The sequence below is a fragment of the Anomalospiza imberbis genome, chromosome 1, assembly GCF_031753505.1.
Source record: "Anomalospiza imberbis isolate Cuckoo-Finch-1a 21T00152 chromosome 1, ASM3175350v1, whole genome shotgun sequence".
NCBI classification, from domain to species: Eukaryota; Metazoa; Chordata; class Aves; order Passeriformes; family Viduidae; genus Anomalospiza; species Anomalospiza imberbis.
In genome coordinates, this window is record NC_089681.1 from 27,590,310 (window position 1) to 27,608,788 (window position 18,479).

The window sequence follows — 18,479 nt, forward strand, 5'->3', positions numbered from 1 at the left end:
TATTAATTACAAAGGCAGAATAGGAAAATGAGAAAATCATGAGGCTGTGCAAGCACTGTTCAGCAACAGCCAAAACATTGGTGTGTTTTAGCAACAAATCCAAAACACTTACAGGATCCTATGAAGAAAGTTGGCTCCATCCCAGTCAGACCCAGTTACAGAGTTCTGAAATAAGTAAATATTCTCAGTGTTGCCAAAACTTTATTAGTCACCAGTCTTCTCACATATTAGGTTAAGCGACACTGAGACAATAAAAGTTCCTTGTTATCATACAATCATAGAATGGTTTGGGTTGGAAGGGACCATACCACAGAACAATAGTGTGGGTTGGAAGGAACCTTAAAGGTCATCTAGTTACAACCATTTCACCATGGGCAGGGATGCTATCCACCAAACAAGATTGCTCAGGATCCCATCCAACCTGGCCCTGAATATTTACAATGGGACACCCACAACTACCCTGGCAATCTGTTCCCGTGCCTCACTATCCTCTGAGTGTAGAATTCCTTCCTAATATCTAATCTACATCCCTACTTTTTTGGTTGAAAATTGATCCCCCTTTATCCTATCGCTGCCCATGTAAAAAGGAGTTCTATTTTATAAGCCCCCTGTAAGTCCTTTCTTGTGCTTAGTACTCCAGATCAGGACACTGTACTCCAGGTGGAGTCTTAAAAGGTTAGAGCAGAGGGAAAACTGAGATGAAGGGAGAAATGGAAGGATTCTCTTAGTTGCTCATAAAAGCCTCATGATCTTCTAGAGAAATAGTTTGCACTACGTCCATGAAAGGACACAATCTAAGATATTTTTCCTCTTTAAAATTATTTTAGAACTTTCCACAGGTCTCTCTTATTCCCATCTTTTCTGTAGAACAAGTATCTATGAGAAAGCCTTCAAAAGCTCAGAGGTAGAAATGAATATAAATGCCAAAAATCACAGAACATCTTTCAAAATCTTTTGAAATACTGGAACAGGGTAGACCAAGGTTACCAGGAACACCTACAGAGTTTAGTAGTTTGCAGTTGAGAGTAATGATGAAACAGGGAGTCTCTTCTCCAAAAATTATATTTCTATCACTTCAGCTAAGGACAGCTATATGATAAAACTTCAAATCTCTTCTATGTAGCATGGAGGTGGATACCTAAAATGCTTCTGGTTGTCTTTTTATGAGATGCCACCCTTGAATTTTCATCTGAAGCTTTCAGACCAGACAAGGCATGAAACGGAACTGCTCAAGTGTGTCTGATTTCACTCCTGAGGTGTTTGTCTCAGAGCCAATCTACCTACATTTCAGCTACAGTAGAAATCAGCCCTATTTTCTTCCATGGATCTGGAGCATAAATTCTGTAGTACTTTTATGAGATGTAAGGTTTATTGAGCAGAAATACATGTGGGCATGGTAGCCCTAACAGTCTGTAATGCTTCACTAAACATAATTGATTTTGAAAAAAAAAAAGTGGATGTTTCCTCAAGTTTTTTTTGTCTATGTTTGTTTTTGTCTATGACAAAAGGCACCTGGTAATAGGAGAAAGACACCATCAATGCCCTCCTGAACAGCCAAGGAAGAAATCCAGTTTTTGTCAGAACTTGGTTCTCATCCCTGACAGAAAAATCCATGAGAAACCAATTTTCTTCCTCCAAAATCTTTAGTTATTTCACTGATCATTGCAAATAAAAGTCACAAAAAATGAGGCCATAGCCAAGAACTGAATCATAAGGACTAAAAGTTGAAATAACACTCAATTAAGAAAAAAAAAATTCTGATAATATTACTAGGAGTGGGAGCATTAATAAGTACTTAGATTTCATTATAATTTTGGTAAACATTGAACAGTGCCATTGGTAGATACATTTTAGGTCACCATAATTTTTCTGATAAAAATTGTATTGCGGTAAGATAAAGTGAAATCTCAATTACCTGTAAAGTGCTGAAAGTGGCCGCTTGTTGCCAGGTTTTGGTCTGTATGGTTTTGGTTCTCCTGCCATGTTGATATCTGAAAGCAAACATTTGATATCAATAAGTCAAACATCTGGAAGTTTGCAAAGGCACCTTCAAGTCGCTGAAAATGAGTAACAGGCAGTGAAAATGGACAGCATACCTAAAACACCTGTCTAGTTTTTACCTCTTCTGAACTGATGCCAGAAGCCAATAATGTATTTCTAATACAGAAGATTTGGATGGTAACTTAGATGGTGAAATAAACTATGATCTCAAGTCGAATTCTGTTGAGGAGGACTACAATTGTTCTGAAGATTTCCCTTTAGGATCTAAAGAAATGCACACTGATCTTTATCTGCTACTCTATCATCCACTCAGAAAGTATCTATTTTCCATCCCAAATGCGTCACTCCTTGGAGAATGAGAAAATCTGGGTTTGAAAATGTTTTCTCTTAAGCAGATACTTATTTTTCTCAACAAGATCAGAAATCTTGTGAATGCTTTGAAAGTTCACTTATATTCTACCTGTAAATTTATGCTTGAAATATAAAATTCAACCTTATATAGCTATGTAGCTTCTATAGAGATTATTTTTGTTCTCAAATTTGTCTCTTCATTTGAATCGTACTTGAAGACATACCAGGAGAGAGATGTTTCATTATGATTGCTAGAACAGTTATACGTGGAGAAAGAAGCAGAGACCCTTCTGTGGAGAATACCTTCTAGAGCTTAGGAAGCTGTCTTTATAAAAACAAATCTATATCAAAAAGCCCCTCCATTATGATTAAATGTTGCAAAATTGACTTTACACGGAATCACATGGATAAAGTGAAACTTTTGTTTAGGAAACAAATTTCATGCAGTTTGAGGGATGCTGCAGCTAAATCTCTTCTCAGCTTCAATAATGTAAAAAAAAAGAGTAACAGTCAACAAAATCACCAGAATTATTTCAGTGTAAAATTGCTGTGACAGAACATCATATCCTATTAAATGTGGAATCATGTGGTGGTTGAGACTTGCAAGAAAACACATGTTTTCAGTAAAGTCTATTTTAACCTGAAAAGTCTATTTTAACCTGAAATTGACTGTGGTGGAGGGAGATGTAGAAAGATAGGTGTAGGAGTAGGGATAAACACTGTCCAATGCAGTGGTGCTAAAAGATCAAAAATTTTTATTTATTATTTTTCACCTCAAAAGATGCAGTAAAAGCCTGAGACTTATTGACTGGGTACTTTTATTTCACACAAAATTAATAAAAAACTCCCAATTTGACCTTTTTTAACAATCAGGATTATTGAAAATGCATGTCCCTTAGACTTCCTTTTGATAGAAAATATTTTGCCAATGGAAATTGGCCAAACTTCACATATTTAGAAGAATTTAAAAAAATTTTACACTTGTTTTTGGTATTTTGAGCTCAGTCAACATGTATTTAAAATTATACAAGGACCTGATATAATTTTTTTTTTTATGTAGAACTATATAAAATTCTTAAGTAACATTTTCCTTATATAAAGTACTTTGGTATTAAATCTGACTGCAGTTTCTTCTGTAGGAGCTTTATTACTATTAAATCATAATTTTTCATAAAATAATAATTTTCTTGTTTTATCTACCTCTCTGAAATGCTTTCCTTGCCTTAATTTTAGCAAGTGTTTTATTAAATATATTATTTTTGTCTTCCATTTTTGTTATAAGTTCATGTATGATGCCCTTATTTCAAGATCTATAAATTCTAATATGTTGAATCAACAAAGTAAACACCAAACACTTCTTACAGCCACTGAGGAATTTTGATAGCTCTGTTGCATTTCCATTGATTCCTGGAAAGAGAATTGGAACAAAATTTTTATCCTGTGACCTTTGTGATAATTAGATCTTTTCATACTATTTTTATATGTCAGTTTAAGGTCATTGACTGTGTTGGCTTGCACCATCTCCTACTACAAGCTGGACAGATTTTAAGGAAAAAAAAATGGTAGAATTATATCCTGCTCTTGGGAAATACATGAGGCTGTGGTATCCTCTTCACAATACCATAATTTTCACATATTTTTTGTCTCTCATCTGCTACTGTTTCAGAGTTACATCTTAAATGTTCTTCTCCTTAAAAACTTATTTATAGGTTTGAAAAACTTTTTCATATCCTCCTGGGACATATCAATACTATCTTGATGGCTGTTCTTATAGACCTGCATTTGCAGCTCTACAAGACCCACTTTTAAAAAAGGTGAGTAGTGTAGAAGGCTAAGGGCTGTTAGTTATGTGTTCTCTTTATTTCAATCAAAAATGTCAGAAAGGTGACACTGTAAGAGGTACAGTGGCAAAGCTGTTCAGAATCAGTTAAGATTCCCTCCCATTTAAATAAATCTCTAAACAGTGAACTACTTTATACAGATAGTAATAGCCCAAAATTCTCTTTAGCACAGGAAATAGTTCATACAAAAGCTGTGCACATGGGGCTTTTCTGTTAATATGAAAGTGATTGAATAGCTCTGCAAATCCCTAAGCACTTTGCAGCAAGTTAAGAATGGATGTAGGAAATGCTTTGAAAAGTTAGAAAAGATTTTCACCCCATTATTTTTTCAGCACTATCTCTTCCAGCCTCAATTTTCTAACTAAGATTAGAAGTGAACTTGTCAACATTTCGCAAGATAGATTATTTCTATCCCAACTGGAAATCTTGTGAGATAAGCTGTTCTCTTCCTTCATCCATCATTTGTTTCACAGCAGACATTTACATCTACTAGATCATAAACTCTGTGTCAAATAAATTTGCTGTCAGCAGCACAGAGATTTACCTGTGCTAATGATTCCACCCCAAGGAATGCAGAAACATATCACTCCTTAAATTGTCAAATTAGCTACTACACTTGTACATGAATATGTACCAGACAACTTCCTTCACAAGGGACACCGACATTCACATTTCTTCTGGAGAGGCATGGATTTGATGAATTGGCACCTGATGGATAAAGAAATGGCTTGTGGTCACACTCAAAAATGTATTAAATAGGTAGATTTTCTAGTGAAGACCACTGACAAGTGGCATTCCTTGGAGATCAGTACTGAGACTGGTGCAGTTTATATTTCAGTGCATATTTCTTGGCAACATAGACAGTGGCATTGAGTGCACCCTCAGCAGGTTTGCCAATGACACCAAGCTGTGTGGACACTGGAGGCAAGGGATGCCATCTAGAGAGACCTTATATAGGTATGAGAAGTGAACCTGTGCAAACCTTATGAAGTTCAACAAGGCCAAGTTCAAGATCCTGAACCTGGGTCTGAACGATCCCAAGCACTAACACAGGCTGGGTGAAGAATAGATTGGGAACAGGATAAGGGGGTGAAGATGAGAAGCTTGATGTGACCTGGTAATGTGTGCTTGCAGCCCAGAAAGTTAACTGTAACCTGGGCTTCATCAAAAGCAGTGTGGCCAGTAGGGCAAGGGAGAGGATTCTGCCTGTCTGCTCTGCTCTCAAAGTACTATGTCCAGCTCTGGGGCTCCCAGCATAAGGATGTGGGCCTTTTTAAGCAAGTCTAAGGGAGGACCACCAAGATGATCAGAGGGATGGAGCACCTCCCCTATGAAGGCAGGCTGAGAGAGTTGGGGTTGTTCAGCCTGGAAAAGAGTGGGCTTCAGAGACACCTTGTAGGAGCCTTCTAATTCCTGCAGGGGGCCTACAGGAAAACTGGAGAGGGACTTTTTACAAGGGCCTGTAATGATGGGACAAGGTACAATGGCTTAAAATTGAGAGAAAGTTTAGATTAGACATTAGGAAGAGATTCTTTGCTGTGAAGGTGGTGAAACAGTGCAACAGGTTGCCCAGGGAATATGTGAATGCCTCATCTCTGCAAGTGTTCAAGACCAGGTAGGACGGGGCTCTGAGCAACCTGGTCTGGTGCAAGGTGTCCCTGCCCATGTCAGGGAGGTTTGAACTAGATGGTCTTTAAGGTCCATTCCAACCCAAACCATTCTATGATTCCATGATTGTATAATTGTATAATTCTATGTGGGAATGGAGCAGCTCAGAGACATTATTTTCTCAGCTTGCATACTAGAAATGTTCACTTAGATCTCAATGCCAAGATAAATTCATCACTGAAATTCAAAATACTATGGTAACACTACGAATGTCAAAGTGAATATGCAGAAAACAACACATTGTAATGCAGCATCCTGGTTTTATGTGCTTTCAGAATCAAAAGAAATTATATTCTTTATCAAAAGAAATCCATTTTTAGTTCTATACTTTCCTGTTATCATGGCAGAGCTTAGTCAAAGAATGAAATTTAGATTTCAATCAAGGTTGTGTGTCATCAGACGAATAGATCTGATTTTGAGCATGGTATTTTTATTTGTAATTGTACTGAAAATGCCTGGTGATTAATGACAAAACAAAAAATTAATTTAAAAAAGATCATGATTACCATTTTAGAAGGGCACTCATTGTAATGAGTGGCTACATAAAATTGTCTGAAAAGACAACTCAATATAGCATAATCTACATTTCTCCTATCACCATTTCCTACCATTGACAGCCTACCTCCTCCAGACATAAACATTTCACTTTTGGAGAAGCAGTATCTGCTAGTCCTTCTGCTTTTCTCCCAGATTCCTTGGCAAAGTAATCTGAAAATCTGGTCCTGAAGACAACAGCTGACTTCAAACAGGCTTTGTAAGGGCAAGCAATGATACCTAAAGAGCATTCATACTCTAGAAGTATTTCGGTATTTCTTGGTATCCTTGCCCTTTAGATTCTTTAAAAGATTCTTTAAAAGAAACAAAACCAAAATATTTTTGGTTCACAAAAACAAATGCCATAAACAAGAAGCTTCAACAGGCACTAACTCAATAATTCATGAAAACTGGGATTTTGAGGCTTTCTGCTGCCAATCCAGAGCCCATGTCTCAGGCTACATTTAACCTACAAAATTAAATGGAGCCCTTTCAAGGCACTAGTACTCTTTTATCTGTTGTATTAAATTGTTTATTTCCATGACTTTTAACCACAGTTTACAAGTACTGTAAATGCAATTTCTAGATATAGGTAGAGAATGGACATGACCTAAAGATCACTGCAGGCATTTCGCCCAGTGAAAGAGAACAGATCCATGTACCTATAATTAGTGCCTATAATTTAATATTAAGGATGTGACCTCTGAGTGTGGGCTCCACATCAGAAAGACTGAAAACCAAAACCCGGAGCTGAGAAAACTCCGAGTACCATTAAAGCTCAAGAGATGATTTTCTAAGACATGTTTCCTCAGGTGTTCTTCCACATATTTTTGTAAATGGTTACAGAAATGGAGACATTCCTTGAACAATTCCACACTTATTTGACTTAAATTTTCGATAAAAAACTGTATCATTGTGTATTTCCAGATAGGTTGGAAGTCAACCAACATTTACTGGAAGAGATGGTAATTTAAATTAGGATATAGGAAGGAATTCACACAGTGAATGGACAATCTATATACAGAGTTAGGTATTGATAGCAAGAGATCAGGATGCATTTCCTTCTCTTTCAGATGACAAAAAGTATTTGTGATAGAAGACAAAGACCGAGAAGTAGATGCAATCTAGAGAAAGCCTGTAGCCATATGGTTTATAGCATACACCAGAAAAGCTAAGGCTAATCTATCTTTCTTTTATACTCTTCCATCTACTAGTCTTATAAATTTCCCTGCTGCCTGATAAAGTAATTTTAAAGTCATATGACATTTTTTTATATCATGAGCTTACTTTTCTCTTTATATGTTCCATTGATTATATGTCATCTCCTCCCTTACCCCCATCTCTAGCATGTGAAAAAAGCAGAGAGGAAAGGACAGCTCTCTGTTCTCTTCCATTATGTGCCCAAATTGTGCAGCTGTAAAGATGAAACTTTCCAGAAAATTGAACACAAGCTCAAATTGATTCTCAAGGCTAGTAAAATATTAAATGGAGTTCAGAGTCACACCTTTTCCTTTTCCATAATGGTATTAAAAATTATTGTGGGACTCTCATTATTTGGATTTTCTCTTAGCATTGAAGTAATTGGAAGCCTTTTTTTGTACAAAGATGACAGGTATTGTTAATGCTTCATACAGAAAGAGCTGCTTGTTGAATAGTAGATGAAATTGCTTTGTTCAACCATTTCTTCTTTCATTAAATACTACTAAAATGAAATGAGGCTATAGGATTATATAAACTATCATTCTTAAGACCATTCAGTAGCAAATGTGTCAGGAGTTGTCTTGCAGGAAATTTTTTCTGTTCCCCAGGGAACTGGGTTGGTGTGAGGACAGGCAACAGCTAAAAGAGGAAATCCTGTCCTGTCTGTATGCCCATCACACATCATTCCTTCAGAGCCCTGGAGACAGCAGTCTCTCAGCTCCAGAACGGATGCCAATGTACTTCACAGCTGAGGGGGCATTGGTATGCCTTGGGTTTTGTCTGCTGCACCTCCCATCCCAGTAACACCACAGTCTGGGCCAAAATTCCTGGCCCTACTAGTTGTGCCATCAGCAGTGATCCATGTCCATGCCTAGGGAGAAACATCACTTTTGCCAGGGGAAGAGGAGAATGCTTATTTGTGCCCTTGGACTGACTGTGATTACAGATTTTGTGGCCAAGACCCTAAAGACTGTTTCTCTTCTGGCGCTTGAATCTCTGCAGAGGAATTACTGTGATGTGGCAGGATTCTTTCTGGGGTACTGAGCTGCAAGGAAAGGAACACCACAGAGAATATGGCATGCCTTGTGAAGGAATTCTTATGGGAAGGAGAGCAGCCCTGTTGCTGGCAATCCTGCCCACTCCTCCTCCTCAGCACAGGGCTGCATTTCTCTGCAGGAAGTTCAACACTTGCAGATACAAGAGAATCAGATTCAGCTTCAAAGGGACTATGTGGCTGTGGCCATAGCCACTTATCTGCAGACCAGCTCTGTAAGAGCTGTGGGGGTTTGGGTGTTTACTGTAGAAATACAGCCTGGTTTGTGCCATGGCAGCCATGAAGCTGACTGTCACATGTGTGTTTCACCCCACCAGAGCCAAATTATAGATGCAGGCAAGTACAGTCTTCCTGTAAGATCTTTTTAATTTAATCAGGCTTGCAGCTTCTGTTTCTAACCCAGAGAACAAGATTTCTATGTACCAGGTACTCTTTTAACACGTGGACTAGTAAATTATGCACATGCAGGAAATTAATGTTGCCATGAGGGTAAAAGAAAGCAACAGAAAAGTACATCAGGAACTTTCTTCTCTCTTCAGGAAAAAAGAAACAGTTTTAATGTAAGCTTAGCCAACAAGAAAATGAACCAACAAAAAGAGTTCAAACAAGGAGTCTCATATGATTGCAAACCCTGTTTGCACTTCTACCTTCTCACTGATGCTGTTAATGGGAAACAGAATAGGTCCTTGATTTATAGCTTTTTTTTCCCAGACAGCGAGGAGTGCAAGGATTACCTTTGCTTTCTCTTGATCACAGTAAAGGTGCTGTTTGCTAATTAAAAATAGAGCATCTGTCTTCTTTCAGATCAAGTGTAATCATTACAAGACAGCAGGCAACAAACTCTCTGCTGCTCTTCTCTGATAACAAAAGATAGTTATTACCATGAGATTCAGACAAAGCTTCGTGTTGACTGATGTCTGAGTTTCTCAGCACTGCAATTAGCCCCAAGCAGAAACATTAAACAGTGTAGTGGGGATAGAGTATGAAAGTCCCTCATCTACTTCTTTCAGATTTCAATATGATTTATTCTAGGGAACATGCCCTGAACTTGGTAATTTTCAATTTGTCCTCAGACTACATTTTTTCTCTCTCTCTCTTCTAATACTTGGCTACTTTTTCTGCCCTATGGCCATTCATCTGACTCTCTTACTGATGTTAACTTCATGCTCCTAGCAATAGTTTTTCATGACAATTGAAATCTGTAGTATACAAAAGAGTTCAAAATCCTCATTGCCCCAATCCTTTTGTCTTACTCACTATTTCTCCTGCAGATGGTCAACTTTATTAACTCAAACATGAGGAATTTTTTTTTCCTAAAATAGACATCACAATAACAACACTTTGCAAAAAATTACCAACATTATCTGCACTTGCTAATCATATTTATTGAACATTAAAACAAAATTTGCTCACATGGGAAGTGCATTTTCTCATAATCTTGCAAAGTGAATGTAGCCAAGGCTCTCTGGGTGTCACAGGCAGAGTGGCTTCCAGAGAAATACTTTGCAATGCACATGTCATTCTGCATGTTTCAGCCTGGGACCTTTCTTGGTTTTGGTAGGAGGATGCAGCAACCCCAGAGCCAGGGAGCAGAGGCAGTAGGTGATGGTTTGGGGTAGAAAACGTTGATGGACACCTTCAAAGTGCTGTTAGGTGTGAGGGCACTGTGTCTCGCTGAAAGGCTGGCTGGGTTCGACATTACAGTCATCACTGAGGGGTTGGTATATTTGACACCCTGAACATTGCTGTCAAAACCTTCAAGCTGAGGTCTGATCTTGAAGGTATTCCCACAGGCTAGAGGCTTTCATCCAGGCTCACAACAGATCAGAGACGATCAGAGAGGAATCATGCTGTGGATTTCACTGAATCTTGAACAATGGTGTTCACTGATCAGGGTAGCTGGTGAGGGTGACAGAAATGGACCTCTGCAGCCTCAAATGCACTTTCAACACTTTCCAATAATATTACTCTCCAAAATGTCTGGTTTTACCCTCATTCTCTGACCTGAAATCTTTCCTTTAATCTTCACTGTTCTTGGCTTCTCAGATGATCTAAGATTCAGGCTTTCCTGTTGGTCCCATGTTACTTGAAAAAACACACTGACCCAAACCAATTACTTTCAACTAATTTGAGCTATTCAATTCTCCTTTCCATATACTCTCTTTCTGCTCATGATTCTCATGTTCCAGGTTTTGTGGATATAGAGATCTATAGAGAAGGATCTTTTCAAGCTCCAAGTTTACGTTGGAATTGCACAGTCTTCTAGCCTTTTCTTTGAGATACAATAGTTTTTCCAGTGTCAGCTTTATGAAAACCTGTGCCCCATATTACAGACTCATAGAATTATAGAATAATATATGTTGGAAAGGGAACTTTAAACATCAAATTGTCCAACTCTCCTGCCATGGGAAGGGACATCTTTCACTAGATCGGGTTGCTCAAAATCTTGTCCAAGCTAGCCTTGAACACTTCCAGTAGTGGGACATCCACAGCCTCACTGGGCAACCTGTGCAGTGCTTCACCACTATCACTGAGAAAAAAAAAATTCCTTACATCCAATATATTACATAATACAGTCCTGAAAATTTTTGTCTTTGTAACAGAAACATTGTAAAATCATATGATTGACAGCTACAGAATTAGCTCATACCTTACCATGGAAAAACTATAAATATTACCTTGCTGCTTTTATAGTTTTAGTATTATACAATTTTATATATATATATATATATGTGTGTGTGTATATATATGTATATGTGTATATATATATATATATGTATGTATATATAATAGTTTTAATATTAGAAAATAATATAGCAGTGACATAAAGAAGATAAAGTGGAGATAATTCCATGGAAATTTGGCACATGGAATTAAATTTTACTGTGGAGGTGATATGCCAAATAAGCTATGCCTAATCCAAAATTTCCTGAACAGCAGTGCTTAGGTTCTAACCATCTTCTAACTCTCTTTCATTGGCAGCTTTTGAAGTTGCCCACTGGATTCCACTTGGTGACCAGACAGCAAAAACATAGAAGTCTATTGCAAAAGCAAGGGATTTTAAAATTGCAAATACCAAAAATCTTCAAAATTAATGATATGCACTGTTGTTTTATTTCTATCTTTGTGGCATTCCTGCAAGGAAAATAGAAAACTTGATAGGTATAGAGAAAATGCTATATGTTATCTGATTGATAGTTGATATACTGTAATTTTCTGCCTTCAGCAGCCCCAGATACTTTGGAAGAAGATACAAGAACCACGAACTAGGTAGAAATAAGATTATTTTCCCTCCATTCTCTTATCATCTCAGCATGATTCTCCTCCTAAAATGCTTAGCAGTTTAGGATTACTTTAAGTCCTAAAGCATGATGTTTTATCTTTCTTCCCTTACTGATTTTGTCAGTACCTAACTGTTAGGAACTGGAACTGGAAATCACGACAATTTCAAATAGCCTTGCTGAGTACATAAATGTCCCATTACTCTGTTCTTGCTGATATATCATATTGGTGCATTTTTAATGAAAAAATATTTCTTGACAAAAAGTGAGCTTTGTTTTTGCCTTATAATTCCCCTATTCTTCACTGCCTCAAATCCTCTTTCAAACACTATTTCACTCATCAGTAATAACAAAAATCATAAAAGTAATGTCAGAAACCCTTTCTTGAAATATAAAACATTATCCTTCTCCATGCAATTTATTGGACTTCTGATGTTTACTTTTGTATTTCTACATTTGATTTTGCATGCAAATATACTTTACATGCTGCTTCAGAGGTTCACTCACAAATGGTTTAAGGTACTATGTATTATCAATGACATAAATTTGCATATATAAAGAATCAATAACAGGAAAAATGTAATAGCTTACTAAAAATGCTATAATGAAATAAAATAATTATTTTGAGCCTCATTAAATCAAGTCTAAATATCAAAAGTATTACCAAAAGGTCCACATGACATATTTCAGTCGAATTTCAAAGAAGAAAAGGTATAATTACCATGCACATTAGTACAGTGCTAGTGAAGCTCTCACTGAACATTTGCTACCATTTATGTTAATTAGGTTCTTTTTCTTCTATGCTTCCTAGTAACATTTTCTGCCTAAGCCAGCTTTGCCATGAAACTGTCTATTTTTATAACCCAAAAAGCAAATATGTAATTTGGCTCAGAAATCATAGGAACCAAGAACTACCTGACTCTGAGTTAATTCTTCTCCCCAGAAATCTGTGGGACCATGAGACTTCCAATTTTTTTTCAGAATGTGATTATTTTGAGTCAGCTGCACATAAACACACATCACAAATGTTTGTAAAAAGGCTTTGGAAACTAATCTTTACTGCAGTTGGGATAAGACATACATAAAGCTACACAAGATAGTGAACACCATTTGGACATTCGCTTCCTCGAAGGCATTTTGGACTTATATCAGATTCCTGTAAGGAGTTCAGAATCCTTATTTTTGCTTTGGGTCTCATTGGAAGCTATAGCATTTTTTCTGCAATTTCATCATGAAGTTAAAACAGGCACAACCCTCACCCCAATCAAATTTTCACCCACTTTGCCAACCCCTACCCAAAGTTCTTGCATTTTCCTTTTCCTTTATATATTTGTGTGTGTATACTTGTGTGTGAAAACATTTGCAATAGGAGCATGTATTTTTTCACCTGGAAAATTGTCAAGTTTTGCATTTCACCTTTATCACACAGGTCCTGAAAATTGACGATTACATAGGAACACAAAAGAATATTGAATTCCTGAATCTAGCATTAAATTATTGTATTGAAGTGGGTGCTGAAACCAATTGCTTTAAATAGAAAACAAAACACTCCTTAGTCTTAGAAATACCAAATCTGAAATTCTTATCTAGCATTATTACTAAAGGAAGGTGCCAAGAATCTATCTTAAATCTCAGTACCTGCAGCATTTAGATGGTTAGATTATTTGTTTCTTTTTTTTTTTTTTTCCTACTCTATGCAATAAAAAGTTCTGGTGGCTGTTCAAATGAAACAGCTCTCTAAGATCACCTGGAAACATTAATCTTCTGGACATACTGCATAAACCACTAATCTCATGCTTGTCATTTAAAATGAGGAAGGGAGTACAATGAGAGATGAAAGATGCAGGCGGATTTTTAAAGCTTTAGCATTGCTATTTTGTTTCATTTTAAGAATAAATAAGATTCCTAAATCTTACATTGCAACAAACAGAATGGCCAGAGGAAAACAATGGGCTGAATGATCCCTCTGAATAAAAATGAGTGTGATTCAACATAATGCTTCAGCATACTGTCCACTAATCTCTTGCTTCCTCATGTTCAACTCCTTATCAGACACTGCTGTTAACATAGTGGGGTTTTTTTTTGTTTGTTTTGTTTTTTTTTGTTTTTTTTTTTTTTAGTTTCAAGCAAAGCCAAAGATACAACTAAACCTTTAAAGTATATATGCTAGTCTGATATATATTGACCCAACAACCTGCAACCAGCTGTGCTAACCTGTGCTTTGCTGTAATCTCAACCTTACCATTTTTTCATGTTGCCAGACACAACTTATGAATCTTAAAAGAATTTAGAATTCCATACTTAAAAATATTTTAACCTATTTTCCAAGAAATTAGGTCAGTATGGAAAAGCAGTGCTGATAAAAGAGAGGATACAACTTTGGATGAGAGCTTAAGCTCTTATTGTTAGTGTAAACTTCCCCTATAGTCTTTGATAAAATCAGGTTTAGGTCAGGATTCATACAGTGATCCATAAAGACATAAAATAACATTGGAAAACAATAAATTGTAGTACATTTCTTCCTTCGTTGCTTCATTTTAGGCCATTCACTAGCATACTGAGTCACTAGCATAGAAGCTCCAGGATCAATGGAAAATTAACCCTTTAATGACAATTAAACATTTTTTGATGCAAATTATGCTATTTTGGTTTTTTCCCTCAAAAGCCTTTCCCCCCACACACTTTAGAGAGTTCAAAAGGCTGAGCTAATTAAAAAAAAAAATCATGAATTAGAACACTGAAATGCTTCTTAGCTTCAGCTCATACAAGAGGATTGGGCCAAGATCAAGTATCAGTTACCTACCAGAAACCTAGTGCTCACCTCAAGGTATCCCCAAGTTCTGATGTGTGAGGGATGCAATACAGTTTGGAATCTATTAATGTTTTCTTAGTTTTTCATTTAAGTTGATCTGTAAATAGAGTCTGTTCTAACTCTTGGTCTGTTTGCAGTAAGTAACAGAGAAAGGTCCATATTTGCTTTGCTTACATTCAAATAATTAGTTCAATATTTGACACCTCTCTTAAATTAAAACAGTACCCAAACCTACTTCATTTAAGAGATCACAGGTCCTCAGATCCTGTTCGGATATTGGAAGTCTGTAAATCCCTCATTCCAAGATGTGTAAAAATAACATGCCAACAGAATAATTGCTATCTGGCTGTACTTCTAAATTAAAATTTCTGTGTTTTGTTTCTCTGATACATGCATGGTTTGGGGAGGTGAGTGATACTGCTGAGCTATGAAGGTCTATCCTCAAAGGAAGACAAAACCCATTTGCAGATAACAGTGGCTCAGTTTTAGGTTCAGCAGGTTTTTCAGGATATGCTACCCCCTACTTGCTCACAAGGACAGTCAAGATGGATGGTGCACAGCGCATTTTTGTCTGCTAGGATGCCAACCAAAAGTGAAATGGCATTGCTGCCATGTCAGAACGAGTGAGGGCAGGTGTGGCAGGGATTAGTGCTGTCGCTGACACAGGCTTCAGCTGTCACACAGGGTACAGCCTATTGCAGAGTAGATGGGGAACAGGAGGGTAAGTGAAATAAGAGCATCCCATTAAGAATATAAATATTCCACTCAGGTCTGATAATGTTCATAAACTGGGTACATCCTGCCTTACTTCTGCCTTTCTCCATGCCTCTGGGTGCTTCTCAGGCAGCTCACATACGAGTCTGGGAAAAAATCTCTGGCATGTGTGACAGAGTATCACAGCAGCGTGGATGCAGAAATTATCTAGCCTGGCACAGGCATCCCCTAGGACTCTGAGGACGAAACTGAGGTCTTGATTTTCACAGAGCATTGTAACAAAGTTTTATGGTGTGTGCACGCAATCTTGCATTTCCAAATACCTGAATGTATTTTTCATGCATTATCAAGAGAGTTAACTGCTAGAGCATTTGCATATGGAAAGCCTTCCACTTATGCAGACTACCAGGTTCCAAGTTTCTTCAACTGAGGAAAGGTTCTAGCTATCACAAAGAATTAAATTTTATTTAATTATTTTTAAAATGAAAGAAATAGTAAAAATGAAATCAGGGTACAAAAAGCAGAAGACACTGGGGAAGCTACAATTTTAGAGGTGTAAACATGCTTAATATACTAATATAGCTTAAACATTAATATTTTAAATTTTATATCTGCATTTGGCAAAATTTTGCAGTTTTACAGAATGCAGTCTCTGCAGAATAGTGTGGGAGATTTTATTAATGTTTGCTTTTGCTGGTCTTCTAAAAGTATGAACCTCTATTTTGATATAGGATGATATTGGGAGAGAGGTGAATCACAGATCTTTTGCTCATGTAGTCACTTCTGTAGTTCAGTCACTGACAACACAGCAATGAAAGGAATCTGTTCAAAGGTCAGATCCAATTTTCATTTACATATCTTAGAAAATACACCTCAGCACCAATTTTTAAAGTTTAATATTAGTTAAATATACAATAATTTTTATAAAAATAATAAAATATTTTATTCGACTTTTTTATTAGGTATATATATGTTTGTTTACTCAATAAATTACTTCACTGTTTCATAAAAAAGACCCCCACACATAAAAATTTCAATTTTAAATCCCTGTACTGTCAACAGAGGTAGGAAGTAAAAGATCCACAGTTCTGTCAAACACGCAATGGGGAAGACATAGCCCTGCTAACTAGTGAGTAGCATAGCCTGAAGACTGAGTTTTGGAAAAAATTCTTTCAGTCATTAATCTGGGTATCAATTTATATGACAATATTAAAAAAAAAAAAACAACCCAACATAGCAACAAATAACAAAACAGAACTACAGAACTATTTGTATTAGGAAGAACACAGTTTTATTTACTTTCAAAATTAATCTTTTTCTCCCCTACTTTCTCCTACAGACATACCTGCAAATGTCAGCACCCTTTATTTCCTTTTTTATTCCCAAGAACAGGACTCATTGTATGCAATCACTCCTGAAAAGTTGTCTTTTCTTAGTGAGCTACATAAAAGCTAAGCATTCATGAAGGCAATCCATATTGTGAAGACCAAACATGTTTGACAGACTTCCCTGGAAATAGTTGTATCCATGACTGTCAGAAACAAGGTCATATTGGGCCACGAGATTACATATTTATTATGCCACCTTGAAGCACATGGTGCCTCCTTGTCATGCTTGGGACTCTCGTACCCCACGGCCCCTTTGGCATGCAGGCACTGGAACCACATGGACCTCTGGCAGCCCCATCCAGGAGTCACCCATCCCTTGGGCTCACAGACCTGCCATGGCTGGTGTCTGCTTTATCCAGCAGAAACACGTGTTGGCACAGTGGCAGTGAAGCACTGGGGAAGTGCTGGTGAATCTGCAAAGCCAGGAATATTTCATACAGGTGTCTCCAATGCTAATTGAAATATTGACTTATCGACATTGTCACTGCTCACTGCATGACAGGGTTCAGTGGAAAACCCAGCAAATCAACAACAGCAGCAGCTTCCTTGAACTGACATGGCCATACCTGAGTTACAATCCAAAACCAAGAGATGAAAAAATCAGCTGATTTAAAATATAACACCAGAGCTATCTCTCTACAGCTAGGTTGTAGCTTTGTCAAAACTAAAAATACTTTTAGCAGTGTAATAGTTTCCATTTGCTCCAATGGCTTCACCTGCTGAACAATGAAAGACAAAGACATATTCTTTAATTTTTCAAGTATGCATATTTCTATACTGATTACTCTAAAAGACAAATTGCCAAGCCATTAAAAAATAATCAGGCCCTCAACAAAGCCCCCCCCACCATTCCATCTTTTTCTTTATTCTCTCCTATATCGCTCCACATGAAACTGAAAAAAAAATTTGGCAAAAATTTGTATATTACAAATAAAATTGATTCCTGTGCTCATTGCTGTATGATAACACAGATATAATCGACAACAGTTTGTGAAAGACTCAAGGTGACTTTTATCCCTGGGGTGGGTGTATCTGCAGTGAGCTTGTACTACCATGTGGGGGCTGGATAATCAAATTCTGGGTAGGGAATACAGATGACTAACCAAAAGTGCTGGATTAGTGCAACTTGCAGTCCACAGTTGGAGTGAAAAGGTCATACACAGAGTTGCTCCTGCTGTCCATTTCTGAACCTCATGGTTCAGATTTCTGGGATATGTGAAAGGTGTCATATGGCTTTATTCCCACAAAAATGCATTTGACTCTATTCACATATTTAGTGCTTTTGGATTTAGGTTCTCCCACAGTAATTGAGAAAAAGAGAGCAGCTTTTCTTTCTTTAACTATCTCCAGTGAGATGAAATAGATTATTGCTGCTATTTGAATTTTATTTTTTTTAAAATGATGATTGAACCAAGAATATAGTTTAGGAAAAAAGTCAAATCTGTAAACACTTTGGAAAGAAAATGGCCACTGGGATAAGGGCTTTAATAATTAACATTAAAGAGTTTCTCTTTTTACATAGTTTCTTTAAATTTGCCATATAGTTATAATTTCTTGAAACTGCATTTTGCACTCTTTGCCATTTTAACTAGGACATAAAGTAAGGGTTTGTTAACTTTCTTCTGTGAAAGTACT

At 37.0% G+C, this 18,479-nt stretch overlaps 1 protein-coding gene across 9 annotated transcripts in view; it reads right to left on the bottom strand.

Annotated features, from left to right (window-relative positions):
* RALYL (RALY RNA binding protein like) overlaps window positions 1-18,479 on the bottom strand; it is a 374,914-nt gene that overhangs the window by 72,131 nt on the left and 284,304 nt on the right. For all 9 annotated transcript variants that reach the window (XM_068185890.1, XM_068185868.1, XM_068185909.1 and 6 more), the window contains one exon: window positions 1,916-1,991. In XM_068185890.1, coding sequence (XP_068041991.1) covers window positions 1,916-1,991 — 76 coding nt within the window. The remainder of the gene's footprint in view (window positions 1-1,915; window positions 1,992-18,479) is intronic.